General features: G+C 34.9%; 1 protein-coding gene and 1 long non-coding RNA gene across 14 annotated transcripts; one reads left to right on the top strand and one right to left on the bottom strand.

Annotated features, from left to right (window-relative positions):
• Nucleotides 1-767: 767 nt before the first annotated feature.
• Nucleotides 768-9633, bottom strand: LOC110007358 (receptor-like cytosolic serine/threonine-protein kinase RBK2). 13 transcript variants are annotated; one of them, XM_020667841.2, is made up of 12 exons: nucleotides 8926-9448; nucleotides 7641-7703; nucleotides 4322-4519; nucleotides 4026-4089; nucleotides 3743-3876; nucleotides 3141-3587; nucleotides 2656-2907; nucleotides 2387-2541; nucleotides 2069-2148; nucleotides 1622-1757; nucleotides 1292-1441; nucleotides 768-1196 (listed from the first exon to the last, which is right to left on the bottom strand). In XM_020667841.2, the coding sequence occupies exons 3-12, from the start codon at nucleotides 4341-4343 to the stop codon at nucleotides 1032-1034; spliced, it is 1605 nt and encodes a 534-aa protein (XP_020523500.1). In that variant the 5' UTR covers nucleotides 4344-4519; nucleotides 7641-7703; nucleotides 8926-9448; the 3' UTR covers nucleotides 768-1031. The 13 variants fall into 13 exon arrangements, with proteins under 13 accessions (XP_020523500.1, XP_020523502.1, XP_020523501.1 ...); XM_020667843.2 differs by lacking the exon at nucleotides 7641-7703 and having other exon boundaries at nucleotides 9213-9633; XM_020667842.2 differs by lacking the exon at nucleotides 7641-7703 and having other exon boundaries at nucleotides 8926-9607.
• Nucleotides 9634-19907: 10274 nt separating this feature from the next.
• On the top strand, nucleotides 19908-20588 carry LOC148779650 (uncharacterized). The gene is made up of 2 exons (XR_016045480.1): nucleotides 19908-19991; nucleotides 20179-20588. It is a non-coding gene; the product is annotated as an uncharacterized LOC148779650 (long non-coding RNA).
• The last annotated feature ends 3825 nt before the right edge of the window (nucleotides 20589-24413 follow it).

Genomic DNA, 24413 nt, shown 5'->3' with positions numbered 1-24413 from the left:
TCTCCTTGTAAGAAAGACAAATAGTCTCATGGGATACAATCCCAAATCTCAAACTACGGTGGCCTTATATTACAATTAATTTCAAATAAATTTATATTGTTGTCATAAGGGAGCATATAATGTACACTTACTCCCTCAAAAAACAAACCCACCTAGAAAGAATTTTATGATCTCAAGATTTTGGGTCCACTTTCGAACTACTAGAGGAGTATTTTGCAAGATGGATTAAACATTTGAATTCTTAAACCCCTAAAATGACATAAGGTGTTAATCTTATACTCTAGAAGTGAGGAGCACCTCAAAAACCCATAAGAAAATATTGCTTTGATGTTGAAAAGCCATCAAAACCGATAATCTCAGCATCGCTGTATATGGACATGACAAATAAAACGATTTCAAAGCCTAAAAATAGTGTATTGTGTAATATATTGTTTGGATTCTTCATTTTCAATATTTTTAAGTTTGATAGATCGGCGTGATCCACATTATTCTTAGAGCTTTATATTTTACAATTCAGGACGAAAATATATTTTATGCCACCATACGAGTTTCTGGCAATAGAAGAACTTCTTCTGGTTGGGTTTGGAGGTGTATCTTTTATTGTTTAATGCAAACATTTTATATAAACTGCACCATTTAATCAAAGGACATGATTTTTCCATGGGCTTCAAGGTGGGTAATCTTTTCTTTTTTAAGGTTGGTTGTTGGGCAATCAACCCTGAAATTTTGGGGACCCTTTGAGTGGCTCATGTAAAGAGCCATGTGTCTTTGGTGCAAAAATAGTATATATAGGAAGTGTCAATTGTTTGCCATGAGTACAAACACTTAAACAACATATATAACTTACAGAAATGCTTGAGAGAAAAAAAACTGCTCAATTCATACTTCATTTGGCTTACAATTGTAGAGCACACAGAGAAACTTTAAACATGCAAACACTCAGTAGCTTCATCAATTTATCACCTTCCATAATCCACAATCAAGAACAATTTTACGTTGTGAACAAGAACCCGAACAAGCATTCGGCAATCTCAGAACTCAAAAGCAAGCTTTCTATGCCTTGTAAGATCATCCATATAGCTTTTACCCTCTGCAACTTCAAATAACTCAGCAGAGGAGAAAGTCCTTTGCAAACTGGGCTTTGGGTGCTTCTCTAATGACGCCATGTTTCCTTCCCCAACAAGAAGTTCAAGAACCTAGACAAGAAAGAAAACACAATGAGATGCACGACACAATAAGGCTAAAGAATGGAAATTGAAGAGAAAAGAAACGCTGGGTGTATGGTATATGCCTGGCTCATGCAAGGCCTGAAAATCGGCATGTATTGCACACACAAAGAGGCGGATTCAACCGCACACTTCATCTGTTCTAGGTCATAAACACCCATTAGACAGGGATCCACGAGCTCCTCAAAATTACTTGTTTCAAGTAAAGGCTTCGCCTGTGCAAAAAACATTCGATTCTGAATCAACACAAATTTCATACTTATATCAACTGAGAAAGAAGAGACAGAAATCATTGATCTCCAATGTTAACCAACGCACACAAAGGGGGAGAAAAAAGCAAAAACAGGGAATCCCCTAAATGGTTTTAAATAGAGTAGGAGAGGCAAAACGCATACCCACATCACAAGGCTTTGTTGAGAAGAATCAACTGCTCGACGCCCAGTAATGAGTTCAAGAAGTAGGACTCCAAAAGCGAAAACATCTGTTTTCTCATCCACGATTCCATGCATAAAATACTCAGGGGCCATATATCTGTAACAATACATAAAACAATGGTCAGTAAAGAACGGGGCTGCTAGTCTGGTCTGGTTGATCTGGAGGATCGACCCCGCCCAAGCTGCTTCTTTACCCTAAGAACAGAACAGCGGGTTGGATCAGCGGGCCAAAAGATCTGAACCTGACTAGGACACCTCCATGTCAGGGTCAACCCCACACAGATCTGCATGTGTGTACATCTGGGTCAGGTCAGGGTCCAGGTCATACTGACCCACATGCCACCCCAATGAAGAACCACAAGCAAGTTCTAAAGCGAAAGGAGTATTTTTTCTGTCATGAACATTTACCCAAATGTGCCTTCGAAATGGGAAATTGTATGGTGAGTCCATTGATTCGGTAGCCACTTTGCAAGTCCAAAATCAGATATCTGGTAAAAACCAATTTGAGGGACATGATTCAATAAGTACAAAAAGAACAAAGGAAAATTCAAGGGAGATTCGAATGACTGAGAAACAAGACTTTCCATTAATAAGATTGTTAGAAAACTAAATCGCCTAGGTTTCCCAAGACAAGAAAATCCAATTTGATTCACCAACATCTCAAGGATTACTCAATATTTATCTTTGTATAATAGACAGTTCAATAAGATTTAGATTTCAGAATACCTGTGGCTCAAAATCCTCTGTAAGTAATATATTAGAAGCTTTAATGTCTCTATGGATTATACGTCTCGGGCAGCCATCATGCAGGTATTGAAGGCCCTTTGCAGTTCCTAAAGCAACTTTATACCTGACAGCCCAATCTGGTTTTTGCTTGGAACCTGAAAAAATACATAAAAACACTATAAGCAAAATAATCATTTCACATTACAAGACAACCCATTATAAAGGAAAGAGAAATGAGTAACAGCATATTATTTATGTGGTTTCAATACCATGAAGTAGAGAAGCCAGACTTCCATGTGGCGACAATTGTAGAACAAGATGGAGTCCACCTTCGACGCAAAATCCAAAAAGGTGAGCAGCATTTGGATGATTAATATGTGCAATAATCCCAAGTTCAGATAAGAAATCCCCTGTTCTATCAGCCTGTGTTCCTCGAGCAAGCCTCTTAATGGCCACAAGCTGCCCATGATTCAACCTTCCCTTGTAAACTTCGGCATAACCGCCCTTTCCGATGAGGTTCTCTGCAACAAAAACAAAACCAAAACACATCACCGTTTCCGTTTATTTACAACCATTCCATTGTTCCATGGAAATAATACTGTAAACCAATTGAAACATATCACATTTCCTTTCATTCAAAACCATATTTTTTATTGAAATAATACCATAAAACAATCGTTTATGTTATACTTTCCCTCTTCTCAACTCTTAACAAGTAGAAAAAAAGCATGTAAACTTGGGCAGGCAAAAGCACCTGAACTAAAGTTATTTGTTGCATTTCGAAGCTCTGAGAGAGTGAAATTCTTCCAAGAAGGCTTCAAAAAACATAAATCAGCAGCGTTACTTGTGCTTTGGCATCTCAACCTCCCCCGTTTCCAACTCGATATCTTGGGAACCCGCATAGGAGGAAAAGAGGAGAGTCGATTCATGGACTTTTGCTTCCATAGGCTAAAAAAAGCTCTCCATTGAGAAGTATTTGTGGTCGAGGATTGGGAATCAGAATACGAGGTGCTGGTTCTCGAAGAGCTCATATCTGATTCCAATAAATGAAAGGATTCCTCCAAGACCCCTCTAGGAGAGCCATCTCCTACCAATTGGACACAATTACTATCTCTCTCTTCACTTCCTTTGCAGTCATCACAAGTGAAAGGAGACATGCGAGTCCCATTTTCAGGGCATTGCTCTGTTTTTATCTCCATCTCTGCATATTGTAGTTCTAATTAACGTGGTAGGGTAAAATATATATATTCTCATATTAAAATTCAAAGACAAGCCATTACAAAACCAAGGTGATGAACACAAAATAATAGTTACAGTTATAAGAAGAAAGAAGAGAATAAGGACTTAAGGAGATACCACGACCAGTGATAGAAACTGCAATAACCTCTTCTTTTAGGAGGTTTAATGGTTCTTCTGCAAGAGGGAAGATCTTTCCTTTTCCATTATTGCAAGCCATAACCATGGAGCATTCTCCCGATGCTTCTTGCACTCTGCAACTCAAATCACGTATAATCTTAGTTCAAACTACCAGACTCAAAAAACACTCCATAATTGAGCTAAGTGTTTTGAACAATAAAACATTCGATAAACAATGAAGAGAAGGAACCATAAAATCAAATGAAGATAAATAAATGCATACCCCATTTTAGAGTTAACAGATGACTGTACGTCGATCACAGAAACCTTAAACACAGTCGTTTCTTCTATCAATTTACAACAAATTAACATTGTTATCACATTATATCCACACACACAAAAAATAATAATTACAGAGAAAGAATTGAAAAAAGACCCAGAATAAGAAAGTATATCCACCAAAAAAAAAATTAAATGGCAAGAATTGAAAATATAACTAAAACAACGTTAAACCAAGAAAAGAGTTCCATATCAACAATAAAACAAAATGAAGTAAAATAAAAGAGGCTCATAACTTACCTTGTTTTATTTGCAGGTCCATTGATTGAAAAACCTCATTTGCCTAAGCACAAACTACCCAAATTTGTTGATTAGATGGACAAACAAATCAAAGAGCCAATACCCACGAAGTCAAGGTGTTGGTTGGGAGCAAAAGATATAATGTTCAAGAAAATGGGTTCATTGTCACCAAAGTAATCTCCAATTTCCCATCGTTGTCTGCAACATAAAGAGACTAATTAATAACTGTTTCTTTTTGTAACGGTTAGCAAGCACCCATTACAATACATAATGGCGGCCGGGCCAGCATACACATATAGTTTATGGGAATGTATATGTGAGACCTAACTATTTTTTACTACAAAAAAGTTATAATCATCTCTAATCGTTAGATTTGAAATTCAGGCATTAAAAACAGTTACAATTACCTCTAGCCATTAGACTTGAAATTCAGACACTAAAATCAATACACACGATTCAAGAAAAGTTTTATCGAGCATAATGCATAATCAATGGCATACCCTTAACCATTTGATTTCATGACATACTTGTACTTTATCATAATATACATATATATATAAAAATATATATCGGGAATGAGTGTCAACTGTTTGACTTCGACTGAATGGCTATCACAGTGTCGACAACGATATCACATATTCATTATAAATTAGACGATAAAATAAGTTGTATTATCCTAACATTGTTGTCTGCTCATAAACAGGCATTTGATCTTAATTGGACAACAATCATCCAAAGGTGATTTTCTCTAAAACAAGCTACTTCACATGCACAGGGAGTTGCTTTTACATGAAATAAGGGACTCGCTTCCTCATGAAGAGACTCTAAGCCTCCATCAAATTAAAATGGAATACTCATAAAAATTCCCAATCTGACCCAAAGGTTATGCGTATACAATACACGAGTGGTGTATGAAACATTTTCCTACCCAAAATTTGAGCCAGAAAAAGAAAAAGAAAAAGAAAGAGAAGTGTAAATGCATAAAGTAAGCGTGTCAATCTTGATTTAAAGATATGAGGCGTGTGTCTTCACGTTTCCAAGTGGAAGAAGATAAAACACTTTCGTCCACTTTTGGCCATCATCTTGTTCACGTTTTTTATGTAATGATTTTCATGAACTTTTAAATGAGACTTTAGCTTTGCCCATATGCAATTTCAAATTTCAACCAATAATAAAAGACAATTTTCAAATAATTTTATTAAAAAAACGAAGAAAATAAAAGCACGAACACATTTGGTAAATAATAAGTAAAAACAATATTTGATCGACTTTGACTGGTAGAACTGATTTTATTGATTAGACTAGCTAAAATCGATTTAGACCAAACCAACTAGTCCAACAGTCGACCGGTGACCTTTTAATTCAAAAACTTGGTGTGATTAAAACTGGTTAAAAACATTTTTTTAGATCAGGCTGGTTAAACCAACAAATTTTGACTAGTTACTTAAGTAACGTATTTGTTCCATAATATACGTCATATTTTAATTTATTATTCCTTAGTTCCATTTAAATAACAAAAATCCAGTTCAATCAGTGTGATCAACAAACAGACATGTTTTCTTTGCACCAGGATCAATTTGGTGGCCCATTCGGTTTAGGGGTGGCAATGGATATGGACCCAACCTGGGACCCAACGGCTAGACCCGACCCTTGGGTATGGGTTCAAAAATTGAACACGGCGGGTCAAATCCGGTTCAAATCTTGGAGCCGAACACTATTTGGGTCCGGATCTTACATTTTTCAATTTATGAAAATATACTTATCCAAAAAAATTTATGAAAATACACTAGAATATATTTAAATATATAAATATTTTAATTTTTGGGTCGGGTCCGTTCAGGTCTAGTCGGTGGACCCGGACACGACCTGTTGCCACCCCTAATCCGGTTTTGGTAACACTTGAGAATGAGATAAAAACAATACTTAATATAGGAGCAAGAAGTTTAGATATTATAAGGCCAAATTTGAGCCTTGTCAGCCAAAATTCGGGTGAATTTCCTATTCAAGAAACTTTATATTTTATAAAGTGTGAATTTTCAGCCGACTTTGGCCACAATTGAAGGAAATATCCTCTTAAAACACACACATAATGAAAATACCAAGGACTTTATAATGTATTTGGAAATGAAAAATTCAAATGTATAGACTAAAGTTCTTAAGTAAAAGTCTAAAAAAAAATTGGAAATTTATTGATAAAAAGGTAAAACTTTAGTTCTAACAGTATCTTGTAATTACAAAATTAATGTCTTCCTTTGTATCACGATATTGACTATCTAAATTAGAATAATAAGTGCATGCTTTAATAGAACATCTATTTTACAAGAAAATCCAGTTTGGTATTTTAAAAAAAAATGAAATGAATTATAGAAAGGGTGCGGTTTGTATAAGGTTGCAACCTTAAACAATCCAATTAAGGTGTACCTCCAAATATTATTATAAGATATAATTTTGTTGTGAAAAAGTCTAATTATGAATTTTTAAACCCTAGGAATGGTTCAAATCAAATACATATATAAATACATTAAAATATTGAAAATGGACGGTCTAGATAATGTATTGCAAATTGCACTAAAAATCAAAATCTTTATTTTTTCACATATTCGTACATCTCAATGTCGAGATGATCAATTAGAGAGGATTTTCCAATATCAAAACAACCTTTTCAAATAAATTTTTGAGATGCACCTCAATTCTACATTTTAAGATTGCTCCCTTATATAAACTTTTTCCTTTCATAAATACTTTGAAAGTACTCTTTGCTGTTATTTTCTGTAGACATAAACATAAATACCTAGACCTCTCAGAAAAATCAAATAAAAGTTTTGGAAATCTCCCATGGAATTACCTGGCTGAGAAATTCCTTAAAACTACATTTATAAAATATTATAATCCTTAACATTTGTTTTCATGTGAAGTAAAGCGGAAAAAATAACAACCCATGTTCCAAAGACTCTGTTTCTTTGCCAAATCATACTTCCAAATTTAAAAGAGTTATCTTTTCAAATTTCATAAAAAACAAGAAAATGAGAGCAATAAAATTCCTGCCTTAATTCCTCATATCAAAACATCCCAGACCTCAAAAAAATAAAAATAAAAAATAAAAATAAAAAATAAATAAATAAATGCAATACACCGTGAATGAAATTTTCAATAAAAGAATTGGATAATCGGACAAGAAGAGGTAAATAAAAAATTCACTCAAAAATTTACATCATCATCATAGTTTTTTTTTTCATTTAATTACATACCCAACAAAATTAAAAACTTAAATTACACATAATACTAAAAAACAAATATTAATAAATGGCATGAAACTTACCATCAAATTGTGAAATCCTCGTTCTCTTCGCCTTCACCGAGATTAAAAGAAAGCATCAAAGAGCTAAAAAAAAGCATAGAATTATGAGGAAATAATCATATCAAACACCCAAAAGAGTTTTTTTTTTAAAAAAAGAAAACGTTTAGAAGTTAAAAAATGGGTTCATCGAGTCTGATTTTTGTAATTTCTCGATGACGCAACTATTTGTGGGTTTTTTTTTGTGTGGAGATTTTTGCATTCTTTAATTCAAAATAAAAACTAAAAAAATTGTTGGCTGTCCGTGGGTGCTTGTCTTGAACCACTTTCCATCACATATTTTCACATTCACCACGTGTGGCTTAACCGTAGACAAATAACCACAAAAAAAATAAATAAATTAAATGGCCCCTGAATTATCATTTACCAAAAATAGGATGTAAAGTTTTTTAACTAAAAATTTACATTGATCATCTCAGCGGTTGTGAAAAAAAAGATAGGATTTCAAGTCTCTAAAAATAGTATATTTTTGTAACAAATTATCTAGGCAGTCCATTTTACCGTAAAAATAAATAAATAAATAATGTTCATAGATCCCTAAGATTTATACAAATTTATTGAGTTTCAAATTTCATTGTTGGTGTCAGAGATTAATTTTAAAGCCATTATAGATATGGATGTTGCCCAAAGTGCGTTGGGGAAGAGGATTTGAGATGAAGCTTTATTTTGTTTTTATAAAAACTAGACCTTGTAGATACTTCATCCAACAATAAATTTAGACCCTTATGACTTTCTTCTAATATTAAATAGTAATAATAATAATAATAAATAAATAAATAAAACCTTTATGATTTTATGCTGATATTAAATAATAATAATAATAATAAATAAATAAAGAAGACGAAGAAGGGCAACAATAAATATTTGGGTTTTCATACACCACTTTACACAGTATGATCTCAGGAAAAAAAAAAGGTTAATATAATTTTTCCAATTTGTTAGGCCCCAATAAGTGAGAATTCACAAATTTTGCAGGAAAAATACCCAGTTTCTTTATAACGCAATAAATAAATTCAAACTTTGAGGCATTTTATTTTGGCAATGAAAATATTTGTGAAGTCTAAACCAATAAAAGTATTTCTGCTTAATTAGATAAAAAGTCCATAGGCTCTATAAGATAGCACATAAGATATTTCATTTCAATAAGATATTGCATAAGAATGCATGCAAGTCCCCAAAATAGCACTACAGCAAATTGCACCTTTCAAACTTAGAGAGAGAAAAGAAAACAGTAGTTTTAGTTATTTACCATGGAAATGCATGTCCCAAAACTGTGCTGGAACAAATTGGTTCTTTCCAATTTAGATAGAGAAATGGGGAGGGGAGAGAGACGGTACTGCAATGAATCTTAGAGAGGGGGAATCCAGAGAGAAAGAGAGAGAGAGTAGGGGGAAGCTAGCAGGCGGCGGCTTATTTCAAATGGCAGAAACTGAGGAGTCATATATAAATTATATTTCACAAAATCGAAGGAAGGAAGAGAGAGAGTTGCAGACGTTATGTGACATAAAGTGAATGACTGGATATGAGGAGACGTACCGTAAAAAAACAACCAACATTGTGTAAATGGGAGTAGATGCAATTTTCCAACGAAAAAAGAGTTTCTTCTTGTTCCTTGAACCAGATAATGAATGCTAGAGAGAGAAAATACCTTCGAGGGCGGAAGTTTAGAGAGAAAAAATAGGCTTATTTGAGAGTAGATAGAGAGAAGGATGGGACTCTACACTTTAGAGAGAGAGGGGCATGGGGCTCCATTAATCTGTTTAGCACACCTATCAGATCTCGTTCAGCACTTGTCTCGTCACTTGTAATGCCCTTGTCCCTTTCCATGTAATGTATGCCCTTTCCCCCCTCTCTCTCTCTCTCTCTCTGTAAAACAAATAAGTTTTGAGCTCTACGTACGGCATGGGGTAGAGAGTGACAGGGGAAATGATAATATTTTGAAAACCATTTGCCCCCACTTAATGCCAAAATACGTTTAAATAAGACACATGATAAAATGGGCTCCTCTTTTGTCTCACTTAACCTCTACATTCTAATATGGATAGGCCAATAAATCGAATTGTTCTTTTTTTTTTTTTTTTTTTTTTTTTTTTTAAAGATGAACGATCGGATTCCGGTGGATCTCCAAATTCTATCATAAAAGAAATTATTAGGATTATCCAAAAATCTATTTTTATATTTAATTATAATCCAAAAATAGTTAAAATCAAGTAGATCTACAAATATATGAAAATCTTGAAAATTGATAGTCTAGATAATGTGTTGTACATGTACTATTTTCGGCACTTAATTTCTGTTTTTTGTCATATTCATACATTTCTATGTCGAGATGATCAACTATACGGTTTTTCAACATTAAAATAATGTTTTTCGATTAATTTTTTAGGTGCATCCATATTTCTACATTTTAAGGATGCAACTTTACACAAACTTTTCCCTTTTTATAAACATGAAATTGAACTTGAATTTTGGGTGTCTGTGTTTCTAATCATCATATACTGTTAGAAAAATAATTAAGTAAAAAATATGAGAAAAATAAATTCAGAGGTATTTTTATAATTTTATCTCTTTCGAATATTTTTTATTTTTTTACAAATATGTAGATGTGAGAAATATGCAGGCCCTACATTTGGGCTTAGCACAAGGTATAAAATAAATAAACTAATTTGCACTATACGTTGTAATAAGTGAGATTGAATGTATAATATGAAATACATGAGACTGATTTTTAATTTCAATAACGAATGGGTGTGGTTTGTATAAAGCCATGGCGCTAAACAATCAAGGTAAGGCACACCATCATGTAATGTCGAAATATCTTGTTTTATTATTGGAAATCTTTGTGGTGGTCTGAAATTTTATTTTTATCTTTAATTATAAAATTTAAAGCTGGAAAAATAGTGTAGATCGAGCAGATCTATAAACACTTAAACACCTAAAAAATTCACTGTCCGAATATGCAATACAAGATGCACTATTTCTAATACTTAAAATCCATTTTTTTTTCGTGTTCATGCATATTGAAGTCGAGATGATCAATTTGAGGATTTTTGGGCATTGAAACAATCTCTCATGGTTAAAGTTTTGATGTACGCCTTAATTTTATTGTTTAGGGTCTCACCCTTATATAAAAAAATTTCCTTTTTATTTTTTAGGGCCGCCTCTTTATATAAACTTTTTCCCAAAGGGGGAGGCCCTAACCAATCAAATTAAGGTGCACCTCAAAACTTTTGAGTTGTTTTGATGTCCAAAAATCCCCAAATTGATCATCTCAACTTCAAGATGCATGGATACAAGAAAAAATGGAATTCATATGTTGGAAATAGCGCATCTTGTAATGCATTTTCAGATAGTCGCTTGTCGAGATTTTCAATTGTTCGTAGATCTACTATGTATACATTATTTTTAAAGCTTTAAAATTTATAATTAGATATAAAGCTAATTTTTTAGGCCATCGCAAAGACTTCCAATAGGGAAACAAGATATTTCAAAACTATTTGAATACGCATCTTATTTTGATTGGTTAGAGCATGAGCCTTATACAAACCATACCCTTTACCTTTTGTACAAGGGGGTCACAACTACTTATAACCATCATATGTGAAATTTGATAGCTTGGATGTTGAAATGAAGTTTGAGAAAATTTTATTTGAACATTGAACTCGACCAATGTAATAAATATATCTTTGTTTTGGTTGCAACCTAAGATTGAAATACTCTACACGATATATTTTATTTGAACGATGTAGATTTGACGCATCTTTTAAGACAATATCAATATATGCCATGTCTTTTAAGACAATGTCCAATCTAGACCGTCTAAATAAAAATAGATAGTGTATATAAGTATTTGTAAACTCGATCGATTTAACTTGTAACTGAGCGGTCAAACCAGAATTGGGCACTGGTCGGTACCGATTTTAGTTGGTTTTGGTGTTCAAAATGGGTATTTTAAAAAAATAAAAAAAATAAAAAAAAAAAAAAATATATATATATATATATATATATATATATAATCCCAAAAAAAGAGGGATTTGTTTGTAATACGTTTTTTAATATTATTTATCATTTTGACGAAGATTAGAAAGTATTTTGGCCATGAATACTCGTTTTTACTTCTTTTTCTATTTTTTTTTTTCAAAAAATACCCATGCGCACAAGTCTATATTCAAAATATATTTTTCACTAATTTTCAACTTCATTTGGACATGCTTCATTTAATCATACTTCAAATATATTTTTCATAATTTTTGTAGATATTGTGTATTTTTATTTTTAACACTTTTTTGACAGGCCGAGACTTGTCCGGTTAAGGCCGGTTTGCAACATTATATAGATTTTCCATAAATAAAAATGTCTATGGAAATATCTTTTTTCTTTGATCAAAGAGAAGTTTGTCAAAATATACATAACCTTTCAATAGTTTGACACCACCCATCTATAACTATTCCAACTCATATGCCTGTATTTGAAGTGCATTTCGAAAGTAAATCAAACGACGGATAAAATGTTAAATAATTGAACTTTTATGTATATTTTGATAAATTCCCTTAATTAAATTTGGGGATGCATATAGACGGGTCATAAACACCCAAACCCGTAATATGTAAACTTGGATGGTTATGTTTGCCATTTATTCATAAGTTTGAAAAATGTTTCCTTTGAGCTTCGAGCACAAACAATCGGGCGTAACATGTCTGAGTTTTGGGTACATGCACCTGCGTGTTTGTGTTGGACAGCAAGGCAACCATAGTGTTTGAAAAAATGCCAATTGGTCACCCAATGATTTTTAGACTGAATCGGCATGTTGAACTTAAATCTAGGTTAAAATCTATTTATTTTATATTTGTATGATTTTGATTTTCAATCCGGATTGGATTGAAATTGCCGGGTGGACAATCCACCCCCTGTTATTTGCTTTAAAACACAATGCGAAATTCACACTCTCTTGCTTGGCATGAGAATTGATATACCAAAGGCGTGTATGTACATGCACTCTAGGGCTGCAAATGGTTGGATTCACCTTAACCTGGTAGAGTTCATATCTTGACCGCCAAAATCTAGACCCTCAATTGGACCTCACATGTTGGGTCCAAAGCCTGGCTTGGCCTTGGATATGGTCTACATATGGATCCAAGTAGATCCAAGCTTTTTTTTTATTTAGTTGGTAATTCAGTGAGGAAGACATGCCCTGCTTTGCCCTGTCCTGCCCTTTTTTTTTAAATAGTTTAAAAGTTAATGTTTTGAAAGTGTTAGTGAGATGGGTCCATAAGATTGAAAAATCACAACTTTTTGACTAGAGTGTGGAGGTGCTACTACCGCAGCCGTAGCCCCTTTATCGAAACCCAAGCCGTTTGAGAGTAGTGACATTTGCATGTGATTTGCCAGAGTCACACAAAAGAGGGATTTGGAAGGGGCATCAGGTGGCCGGTCCTTTTCTCCTCTCTCTCTCCTTGGGCATGTAAATAAGGCAAAAAAATTATCCTCTCTCTCCTAGGACATGTAAATAAGGCAAAAAAAAATAATCCAAAAACATTAATAGGAAAAGGTCCATATCACCTCAGGTGGATACAAATTTGGAGCATATATTTGGTTGTCCGAAGCAGTGAAAGTCCCAAATACATTTAAAATTGGGTAGAAGGAAGATTGATTTACCATTGGCCTTGAAAGAAGAGAAACGAAACATGGTTGAGGGGCTGCCATCAATGAAATAGTTTTAGCTTTTAAAAAAAGATATTCGACTCGGCTGAGTTACTCAGACTCGGGTCCTTATCGAGCCCGAGTTGGATATCCAATTCGAGGATTTTAAAACATATATATATTATAAAAAATATAAGAAAATAATAAATATATTTGTAACATGTTTATTTATATTTTCTATCATCTTGGCAAAAATTGGAATAAATTTTGGCCATTAATATTTATTTTTATATTTTCTTATTTTTGTGGAAAATTTTTAAAATACCCCCGATCACAAACTCATTTGTTTTACTCGATTTTTGCTACTTTTTTAACAACAATTAGTTGTATTTTGTTAAAATTTTACTTTAAATATATTTTTCCTAATTTGGGGGAATTTTTTTGTATTCTTTATTTTTTTTAATGATTTTTAGCTACTATAGTACTGGGAACGAGACGACTTTTCAAACATCGGTTTTTTAAGTCTACGGTTAATTTCTCTTTGGAAATTGAAGAATCTCAACCTCGATGATTATGGGATGGAAGATGAATTTGGTGCATTGGGAAAAGTACTTCTAGCGGCATTTTATTTAGATCAACTTTTTTTCGAGTAGTCACAAAGCGACTGTCTGCACCAGTTTTTGAAGGGCGTGGTTTTTATAAGGTTACAACCTTAAACAATCCAATTTAGATGCATCTCCAAATTTTATCATAACATGTAATTTTAGAGTAAAACAATTTTAGGATTATCTGAAAGTCTATTTTCAAGTAGATCTATACGCATATGAAAAACTTGAAAATGGACGGCCTAGATAATATGTTGCAAGATGCACTATTTATAGGATTCAAAATCTTTTTTTTTCATATTCATACATCTCGATGTCGAGATGATCAATTAGAGGGTTTTTTAACATTAAAAAAAAAAATTGATAGATTTTTGAGGTAAATATGTATTTTTACATTTTAAGGTTACAACCTTATATAAACTTTTTCATTTTTTAAAACTTCAAGTTTTAAAATCAAGTACACAAATAGAATTTCAAACCATCATATAAAATTTGGATACCAAAAATACATTTTGAGATAGGGTTTTGAGATACTAAGTTCATTTTTTGTTATGAGCAGCAGTCGTACATTAACTGTATCCAACAGACAAGCAACAATATCAGGGAAGGTTTGTAATATAAGTGAGGTTTATATAAGTTGTCTCCTTGTCCTGTAGGAATAAGGCGCACCTCCAAATTTTGTCTCGAGATGTTGTGCTGGTGTTAAAATTCGCATGATAGCATGAAAATCTACTTTCATCCCTAGTTATAAATTTTAAAATGTTAAAGATAGTACAAATTGAGCAAATCTATAAACAATTGAAAATTTTTAAAATAGATAGTCCGTATAACTTGTTACAATATACATTTTATTTAGAACTTTAAATTTTATTTTTTATTTTTTCATATCTACTTGAGGGGAGGGTATCTGTTTGTTTCATATTTATAAGAGGGTTTTCTGAAATTAAAACACTCCCTTCTAGAGGACTTTTTATATGCACCACCTCACTCGAATTAAATACAAGATTCACACCGTATATAATTTGTTTCACGATTGACACCGTATGCAAATTTTTTCCTTGTATTATTATGAAAGGTGAGGGGTCATTAATCGTACATTTGCCCTGGCATTGGGAAACATGTGTGGTGTCCACAAATGTATTGCCAAAATCGGGGGTATGTCAACTGTAAATTGTATGTTGGACTAAGGTGAACTGGCATCCCTTCCTCCAACCACCTAACTAGGGGTGGCAACAGGTCCGCCAAATATGTATTATGGGTCTTGGAACCAAAGTCAGACCTGTATCCAAACTCGAAAATATAATGCGGGATTTGGACCTGTATCCAGACCTGGACGCAAATAGTGTTTGTCCATACCCGGACCCGGTTGGGTCTACCCTTCAAGTCCCTGGTCGGTCTAGGTCCATTGCCCCCCTACACCTAACAGTGTTTGTATTCCAGCCATGACCATAGCATTTAAGTTGCCAAGCTCCATTTTTTCAGTTCATGTTTAGGGCGCTGTGTGTTGAGGTGTACAAACACACCAGAAGATGATCAGTGTTTGAAAACATGGAATTGGGTATTGGATCACCCATTCACTATACCAATTCGGATTAGAATCGCCAATCCGGTTTGGCTCAGTTATCTAGGGTAAAAAAATGGAAGTACTAAAAAACTATTATCTGAAAATTGATATTTAAGGGAATTTCCTGTTCGCCAGCGATTCCTGCAATTATGTTGAATATTTATTTTGTAAGGGAATCATCTGGGTGCCGACCAGATCCCAACATGGACCACCAATTCGAGGTGATTTTTATTAATATATTATAAATGTTGACAACTTGTTGTGATAAAATAGATGGTGACCCTGGATTTGGGTTCTCTTGCCATGACTTGTAAATGGATAAAGAAATATCATACTCGAACATATATTTACGTATCATTCTAATTTTATCGGAAGTCTCTGAAAAAAGGGAATAACTTTTTTTTTGTATCGTTCCAAATTTCAGTGCAAAGCTGCACATGCAGAATCATGTCCGAAAATGTAGTTCTTGCACATGAAATCTATTACCAAGTCTAACGGAGGATTCCTCTTTTCTCTCTATTGTACCGAGTCCAATAGAGGATCCCTCATTTCTCTCTACTGTTGTAACCATATACTTCTTGTAATCTGTATATATTCACTGTGTTTGTCAATAAAAAGACAAGTCACACAGAGCACTCTCGGTTTTACATGGTATCAGAGCAGAGTCGTTGATCCATTGCCTGTTACTGTGCGCCCCTCGTTTTTCTCCATCACTGCTGTCCCGAGCCCTGTTGTGACCCAATTCCAGCCAGATCCATTGCATGTTGATGTGCGCTCCTTGTTTTTCTCCATCCTTGCTGCCCTGAGCCCTGCTATGACCCAATTCCGACCAGCAGTCCCCGCGCCCTGCTGCTACCCAACTCTAGCTAGCAGCCCCTTCTTCGTACTTCTTTTCCTCCATCTCCGTTATTCTTGTACTCTACCGTACCATCTTTGCTGCTCACCACTTCTGCCCCTTTCATGGTCTTCTGCAACTCTTCGCCCTTTTACTGCATTTTCTCCCTCTTAAACCAAAACGTTGTTTCTTTTAACATCACACTATCGGTCAAGCGCAATACTTTTTACTCTTTTCTTTCATCCAAATTAACCCCCGGTTTTCCCTTATTCACTCAAACCTTTTTCTTTATGTATTTTATTTGGTCCCTTCTTCCCCTGCTACCTTCCACTTTCTCTCTCTACAAAAAAAAACAAAAAATCCAACAACGCCTATTCGTTCACTACTCTTTCTCTCCTTACTTCCTTTTTGCTTCTCCTTCTTCGTCTCGATCGCTCTCTTCCCATGGCACTCGATCACACCAAATCCAGTGGAGAGGCTTCTGATCATTCCTCTCCCTATTTCCTTCATCACTCGGATAACCCCGGGTTGGTGCTCGTCTCCTAACTTCTCACCAGAGATAACTACCCTCTATGGAAACGTGCCATGAGCACTGCTCTTGAAGCTGAAAACAAACTTGGCTTCATCAACGGTACTATCACCAAACCAGCGGCGAATGCACCCACTTTCTCCGCTTGGAATCGCTGCAAAGCAATGGTACTGTATTGGGTCTGGAATAATGTCTGCAGAGACCATACTAACAACGTCATTTACTTTGAGACTGCGCAAGATGTTTGAGATGACCTTCAGGAATGATTTTCCCAAGGGTAAAGCTGCCCAAATTTACTGCATTTCCCGTGACATTTCTAATCTAATTCAAGACCAACTTCTTATCTTATCATACTACACAACTCTAAAGGGTTATTGGGATGAGCTCGACTCCCTCTCTTCCCTTCCCTAATGCTATTGCGGAGCTGCCAAGGAGATGTCCACACCCAAGCAAAACGAACGGGTCATTCAGTTTTTAATGGGACTGAAAGACTCATTATCGACTGTGCGCAACAATATTCTCACGATGGACCCCCTTATTGCAATAAGCAAAACTTATGCTCTAGTTTTACAAGATGAGCGACAACGAAATATGCACTCTCGCATGTCCCAGCCATTAGAGGCCACAACGATGGCAGCTTCTTCCAACACCTCCTATGGCAGTGGACGCGGCAGATTGGCAAAACTCCAAGGGCCGCACTAGTACCCACTGCTAGCATTGTGGATTCTATAGTCACACCAAAGACCAATGCCGGAAGCTCCATGGTCCTCAAGGCCGTGTACGCCTAAGATGTGACCACTACGGTTTCTTTGGTCATGTTAATGATCAATGCCGCAAATTACGTGGCCCTCAAACTGGCCGTCGCACTGCTGTTGCTACCTCCTCTCATGATTTCTCCAACAAAGTCCCCGTCGCTACTGGCAAAAGTTCTATTGTTGTTCCCTTGTCTCCTGAGCAACACAACCATTTGATATATTTGCTCAACACTGACAACCGTTAATCATCAGCAAACCTGGCAGGCATGCCCCTTTCATGTACTACTTTTTCTTCTTAGTCATCTTCTTGGATTATTGATACAGACGCATCCGACCACATGACATCCTCTATGAACCTTTCCTTTGTCACACCTATTCCCCACCAACACCAATCAATTCGATTACCCAATGGAGAAATTGTCAATGTTTATGACAAAGGGCAATTCTCTCGTTCTCCAACACTCATTCTTAATGATGTCTTATGCATTCATTCTTTCCATTTGAATTTGCTTTCCATTAGTAAATTAACACATACTCACAATTGTGCTGCCATTTTGAATTTCTAAATTTTGTGTTTTTCAAGTCCTATATGTGAAGAGGGTGATTGGTCTAGGTGAAGAACGTGACGACCTTTATGTCTTCAAAGATAAAAAAAAAATACATTCATGCAATCATGCTACATCATTTCAACTGTGGCACAATCGCTTGGGTCACCCCTTGTAATAATCCTAAAATATATATATATAAAAAAAGAAGCGAAAATAAACTTTTAATAAGTGATGGTCCATATATGAGCATGATAGTTCTTAGGGACCATCACCATTTTCAAAGCTTTTAGTTTGAATTTGTTTTGTTTGCCGCTGCCTTGCCACGTCTAGTGGACGTGGGCTTTAAGCGTATAAGAGGTAATATAAACGTTACACCTCGTGTATGAGGTGTAACTTAATAAAATATTATTATAAAGTATCGTAAGAGTTTAAATACGAGAGGCGATGACTCCCACCCTATAAAATTTTGAGGTCTCTCTCTCTCTAGCCGAATTTTTATCGGAAGCTCCCTCTCAAAATATTTTAGGTAAGTGACATCGTCTTCTTGAAAAATAGTCTGTTTTTAATAAATAGTGATATTTCCGTCCAGGATCTTTATTTTATAAGTTTTGTGTGTAAGTGACCTCATTGTCTCGAAAAATAATCCATTATTTTTAAAAATAAAATGAAATAATTATTTATGTTTATTATCATGAATTTTAGGCGCGATAAATTTTATGCGCACACGACCTCATTATCTTGAAAAATAATATTTTTAATAAAAATTGTGATATTTTATCTATGTTAAAAAATTTAAATGCTGTAAATTCTTAGAAAAATAAATTTATTTATTTTTCTTGTCTATTGTTAGAAAATTTTAGATACTATCAAATTATTAAAAATAAATGTGATATTTCTGCTTTTAGTAAAATTGTGAGATTTCTTTCTACTGTTTTTAAATATTTAGACATTGTGAATTTCATGTGCAAATGACTGCCTTATTAGCTGAAAAATGATATTTTTGCATTTGATTATAGCATTGTTGTGAAATGTTTATTTGCAAATTAACATCCCATAAATTGTGATAATTCCGTATTTTTGAATTTCTATAAGAGCTTTTCTATACATATTAGATTGGCAATTATGCTAGAATGTCTTTACGAACTGCTACCTTTCTAAATTTGAGCCCAAAATATTTGATTGGTTGAAATGTTATTGAAAGTGACTGTTATTAATGGTGTCAGTGAGATTCATATTAATGATTTCAGTGATATGTTGAGCACATGATATTTGCTGCTTTCGAATGTTTAAAGAAATTTAGAAATAATTTAAGTATGTAAGTGGACTCATCCGGTTCGCCGGTGAGGTATAAGTGGACCTATCCGGGACGCCGGTAGGGATTAAGTGGACTCATCTGGTACGCCGATGAGGTATAAGTGGACCTGCAAGGATTAAGTGGACCTATCTGGGACGCCGATAGAGATTAAGTGGACCCATCAGGACGCTGATGGGGTATATAGGTGACCTACTTGGGACGCCAGTAGGGTATTTTGTGAAATCATTTGAATTATGCACTGCCGTTAAAGTGTTATATGCATTTCAATTATTCGGATTATGCTTAATTATACATTTATTGAAAGTGAAACTGTTGATGCATTTCTGTTAATAGATCTGCTGTTTGAAAACATTGATATCTTTCAACCATGATTATTCTTAGGATTATGATGATCACTTACTGAGTAGCCAAACTCATCAAACTATGGTAAACATTTTTCAGGATAACTGCGGATTCATTTTGAGTGCTAGTCAAGATCAACCTTGGAAGATATTGTTGTTGTGCTAGCTTTCTTTATTTACTTTGTAAGACCTCGCCACTATAAATTTGTCCTATCAAGAGATGTATATATGTTTTGGACTGTCACATCTCAAGAATATCTGTATTGAAATTTCTTGGGGTGTGACAAATTATGGTATCAAAGCAATAGGTTTAAGATTCTTAGGAAATTTAAAAATAATGTACTTAAAATCACATTTATTGTGTGTACAGACAGGGAAAAAGTCAAGATCCATAATAGCTGAAGCCAATATGGAAGGAATTCACAAAGCCTTGAAAAATATGGTTGCTCTAATGCAACATCAGATGGAAAACAACAATCTATCTAGACAGTCGGTTACAGAAAATGGTGGAAGTAATATCGAACAATTTAATAAATTGAACCCACCTTCTTTTAAGGGTGTTGTAAACACACTGGAAGCCGAGGGATGGATTATGCAATTGGAAAAAATATTCGAGGTAATGGAATGTCCTGATGATAGGAAAGTGGCCTAGGCAGTTTTTATGTTAGAAGGTGAAGCACAACACTGGTGGCGAATGGCAAAAGGAGTATTGGTCAAAGAAAATAAACCTTCGACTTGGGAAGTATTTCTAGAGGCATTTAATGAAAAGTATTTCCCATATTTTATTCGTGACAAAAAAGAAATGGAATTTTTTAAATTAATCCAAGGAAATCGGACAGTAGCACAGTACGAGGCCAAGTTTACTGAATTGGCCAGGTTTGCACCGCATATGATTAACAATGAGGCAAGAAAGGTGAAAAAATTTGAAAGGGGTCTCAGGCCAGCTATCAGAAGCAGGATATCAGTATTGAAATTAAGAACTTATGCTGAAATAATGGATCGAGCCTAAATTGTCGAAAAAGATTTTGAAGATTACCAAAAGACGAAAAATCAGAAAAGCCATGTTAGACCCACACCATTTAATCAACAACAGTTTGAAAGGGCAAACAAGAAGCCAAGGCCCTTGCCACTTCAAAGGGCAATAGAACCATGTAAGAAATGTGGGAAAAACCATGGATCCAGCTCTTATTATTGGAATACCGTAGCCTGTTTTAAATGTGGAAAATTGAGACACCAGATTAGACAATGTCATAGCTTACAGATGCAACAACTTCCAAAGCAGGGAGAGATAATTCACAAGCCGCAGATGAAGGGAATAGTATTTGCAATCACCGAGCAAGACGCTCGGGCCTCAAAATCAGTCATGCAAGGTACTCTTATTATGTTAAAAAAAGTAGCTCATGTTTTGATTGATCCTGGATCTACTCATTCATTTGTGTCATCACACTTTGCATGCCACTTAAAGGTAGAACCAAAATAATTAGAATACATTCTAGAGGTAGCCACACTGATGGGAAATTCAATTAACATCAATATAGTGTACAAGTCATGTGTAATAAAGATAAAAGAAAAGGAACTGTTGGTTGATTTAATACTCTTGGAAATTAAAGATTTTGATGTAATATTAGGCATTGATTGGCTTTCTGCATACTATGCAAGTATTGATTGTTATAAGAAAATGGTTACCTTTAGCATTCTGAATCAACCGGTATTTTACTTCAATGGTATCAAAGAAGACTCCCCATCATATTTAATCTCTTGTATTCGAGCTAATCGCCTCCTCCGAAAAGGGTGTCAAGGCTTTCTTGCCTATATCAAAGAAGATAGGAAAGAATAAATAAATTTGGATACCACTCCGGTTATTCGAGAATTTCCCGACGTTTTTTCAGAAGAATTGCCAGGATTACCGCTTGACAGGGAAATTGAATTTTCCATTGAATTATTGCCAGGGGTAGCACCAATTTCCAAGGCATCTTACAGAATGGCACCTGCAGAACTTAAGGAACTAAAACAACAATTGGAAGAATTATTAGATAAAAATTTTATCAAGCCCAGTGTGTCACCTTGGGGTGCTCCAGTACTGTTTGTTAAAACGAAAGATGGGACCATGAGATTGTGTATCGATTATAGGCAGTTGAACCAAGTGACATTGAAAAATAAGTATCCATTACCTATAATTGATGATTTATTTGATCAATTACAAGGATCACAAGTATTTGCAAAAATTGATCTTAGATCTGGATACCATCAGCTTAAGATTAAAAGTGAAGATGTTCCCAATACAGCTTTTAGAACAAGGTATGGGCATTATGAATTTTTAGTTATGCCTTTTGGATTAACCAATGCACCAGTTGCATTTATGGATTTGATGAATCAGATATTTAAACCCTCTTTGGATAAATTTATGGTGGTATTCATCGATGATATTTTAATTTATTCCAAGAATCAGAAGGAACATGAGCAGCATGTAATAATGGTATTGCAAATATTAAGAGAAAATAAATTGTATGCCAAACTTAGTAAATGTGAAATTTGGCTTGAACAAGTGACATTTTTAGGACATGTCATATCAAAGGAAGGTCTATCAGTTGATCATTCACAGGTTGAAGCCATTGTTAATTGGAAACAATCAAGTAATGTGACTGAAGTTCGAAGCTTTTTGGGATTGACAGGATATTACAGAAAATTTGTAGAAGGATTTTCTCGAATCGCAATCCCATTGACTCGATTGACACAGAAAAATATCAAATTTGAGTGGACAAGTGAATGTGAGGAGAGTTTTCAAGAACTAAAAGTTCGATTAACTTCAGCACCTATTTTAACTATTCCTAAGGGGAGTGGGGGATTTGTGCTTTGTAGTGATGCTTCACATAAAGGCTTGGGCTGTGTATTAATGCAATATGGGAAAGTAGTGGCATATGCATCCAGACAGTTGAAAGAATATGAGAAAAAATATCCAATTCATGACTTGGAGTTAGCTGTAATAGTATTCGCTTTGAAAATATAGAGGCATTATCTATATGGTGAGCAATTCGAAATATACACGGATCATAGGAGTTTGAAATACCTATTATCTCAGAAGGATTTAAATATGCGACAGCTAAGATGGATGAATTTATTAAAAGATTATGATTGTACAATCCATTATCATTCAGGAAAAGCTAACGTTGTGGCCGACGCTCTAAGTAGAAAATCTACGGGAGTCTTAGCTCATCTAATGATCCAATAAATGAGATTGTTAGAGGCAATAGTGTATTGGCATCCGACTCTGTCCATTAATGGTGTGGTAAGTATGATTGCCAACATTAAGGCAGAACCCCAATTAATCCAACAGATTCGATTGACACAAAAGAAAGACCATCAGCTTATAACAATTATAGAAGAGGTGAAGCAAGGAAAGAGAGATGAATTATTTATATGTAGTGAGGATTTGCTAAGATTCAAAGGTCGGGTTTGTGTCCCGAATGATGAGAGCGTGAAGAAAGCTATCTTGGAAGAAGCACATCATTCTCGTTATACGATACATCCCGGAAGTATTAAAATGTATCAGGACCTTAAGAAAACCTTTTGGTGGAATAATATGAAAAAAGAGGTAGAACTATTTGTATCTAAGTGCCTAACATGCCAGCAAGTAAAAGCTGAACATCAAAGGCCCGCTGGGTTGTTGCAGCCTTTTTCCGTGCCATAATAGAAGTGGGAGCACATCTCTATGGATTTTGTCTCTGGTTTGCCTATAACAAATTCAAGACATGATAGCATTTGGGTCATTGTAGACCGATTGACCAAAGCTGCCCACTTTCTATCGATTCGCACGACATACACTTTGGATCGACTGGCCCAGTTGTACATTAAGGAAATAGTGCATTTGCATGGAGTTTTGATTAATATTGTATCAAACAGGGATACTCGATTTACTTCTAAATTTTGGGCTAGACTACAGTCAGCCATGGAGACGAGACTCACCTTTAGTACTGCCTTTCACCCCCAAACTGATGGACAATCGGAGAGGAACATCCAAACCTTGGAAGATATGCTGAGGGCCTGTGTTATTGACTTTACAGGAAGCTGGGATGACCATTTACCCCTGATTGAGTTTGTTTATAACAATAGCTTCTAAGCCAGTATTCAGATGGCACCATATGAAGCCTTGTATGGAAAGAAATGTAGGTCACCTATCTGTTGGGACGAGGTTGGTGAAAAAAAGCTTTTGGGGCTAGAAATTATCCAGATAACCACAGATAAAATAGCATTAATTCGTGAAAGGCTCAACAGAAGACAGCTCAGAGTCGGCAAAAGAGTTATGCCGATAACCGACGGAGAGATCTTGAATTTGAGGAAGGTGATCTAGTTTTCCTAAAAATCTTTAACATAGAGATTACTAATATAAAAAAATAGATCAAATTTGAAAATTAGAAATGATAATCATATTAAAAAAACATTTGAACCTTTAGTTACAATTATTTTTAAATGGATCACCTATCTGCATCCATCTTTAAAATGGATGCTTTATACTCTGGAGAGCGTATTTTAGAAATGCGGCCGAGCCCGCATGAAACAATTGTTCCCAACTTCCTAATATTTGGATAGATATCGGTGGGCACTACT

The sequence above is a fragment of the Amborella trichopoda genome, chromosome 12, assembly GCF_054954075.1.
Source record: "Amborella trichopoda isolate Santa Cruz 75 chromosome 12, AtrichopodaSantaCruz75HAP2 v2.0, whole genome shotgun sequence".
NCBI lineage: Eukaryota > Viridiplantae > Streptophyta > Magnoliopsida > Amborellales > Amborellaceae > Amborella > Amborella trichopoda.
This window is presented reverse-complemented; position numbering and strand designations above follow the sequence as displayed.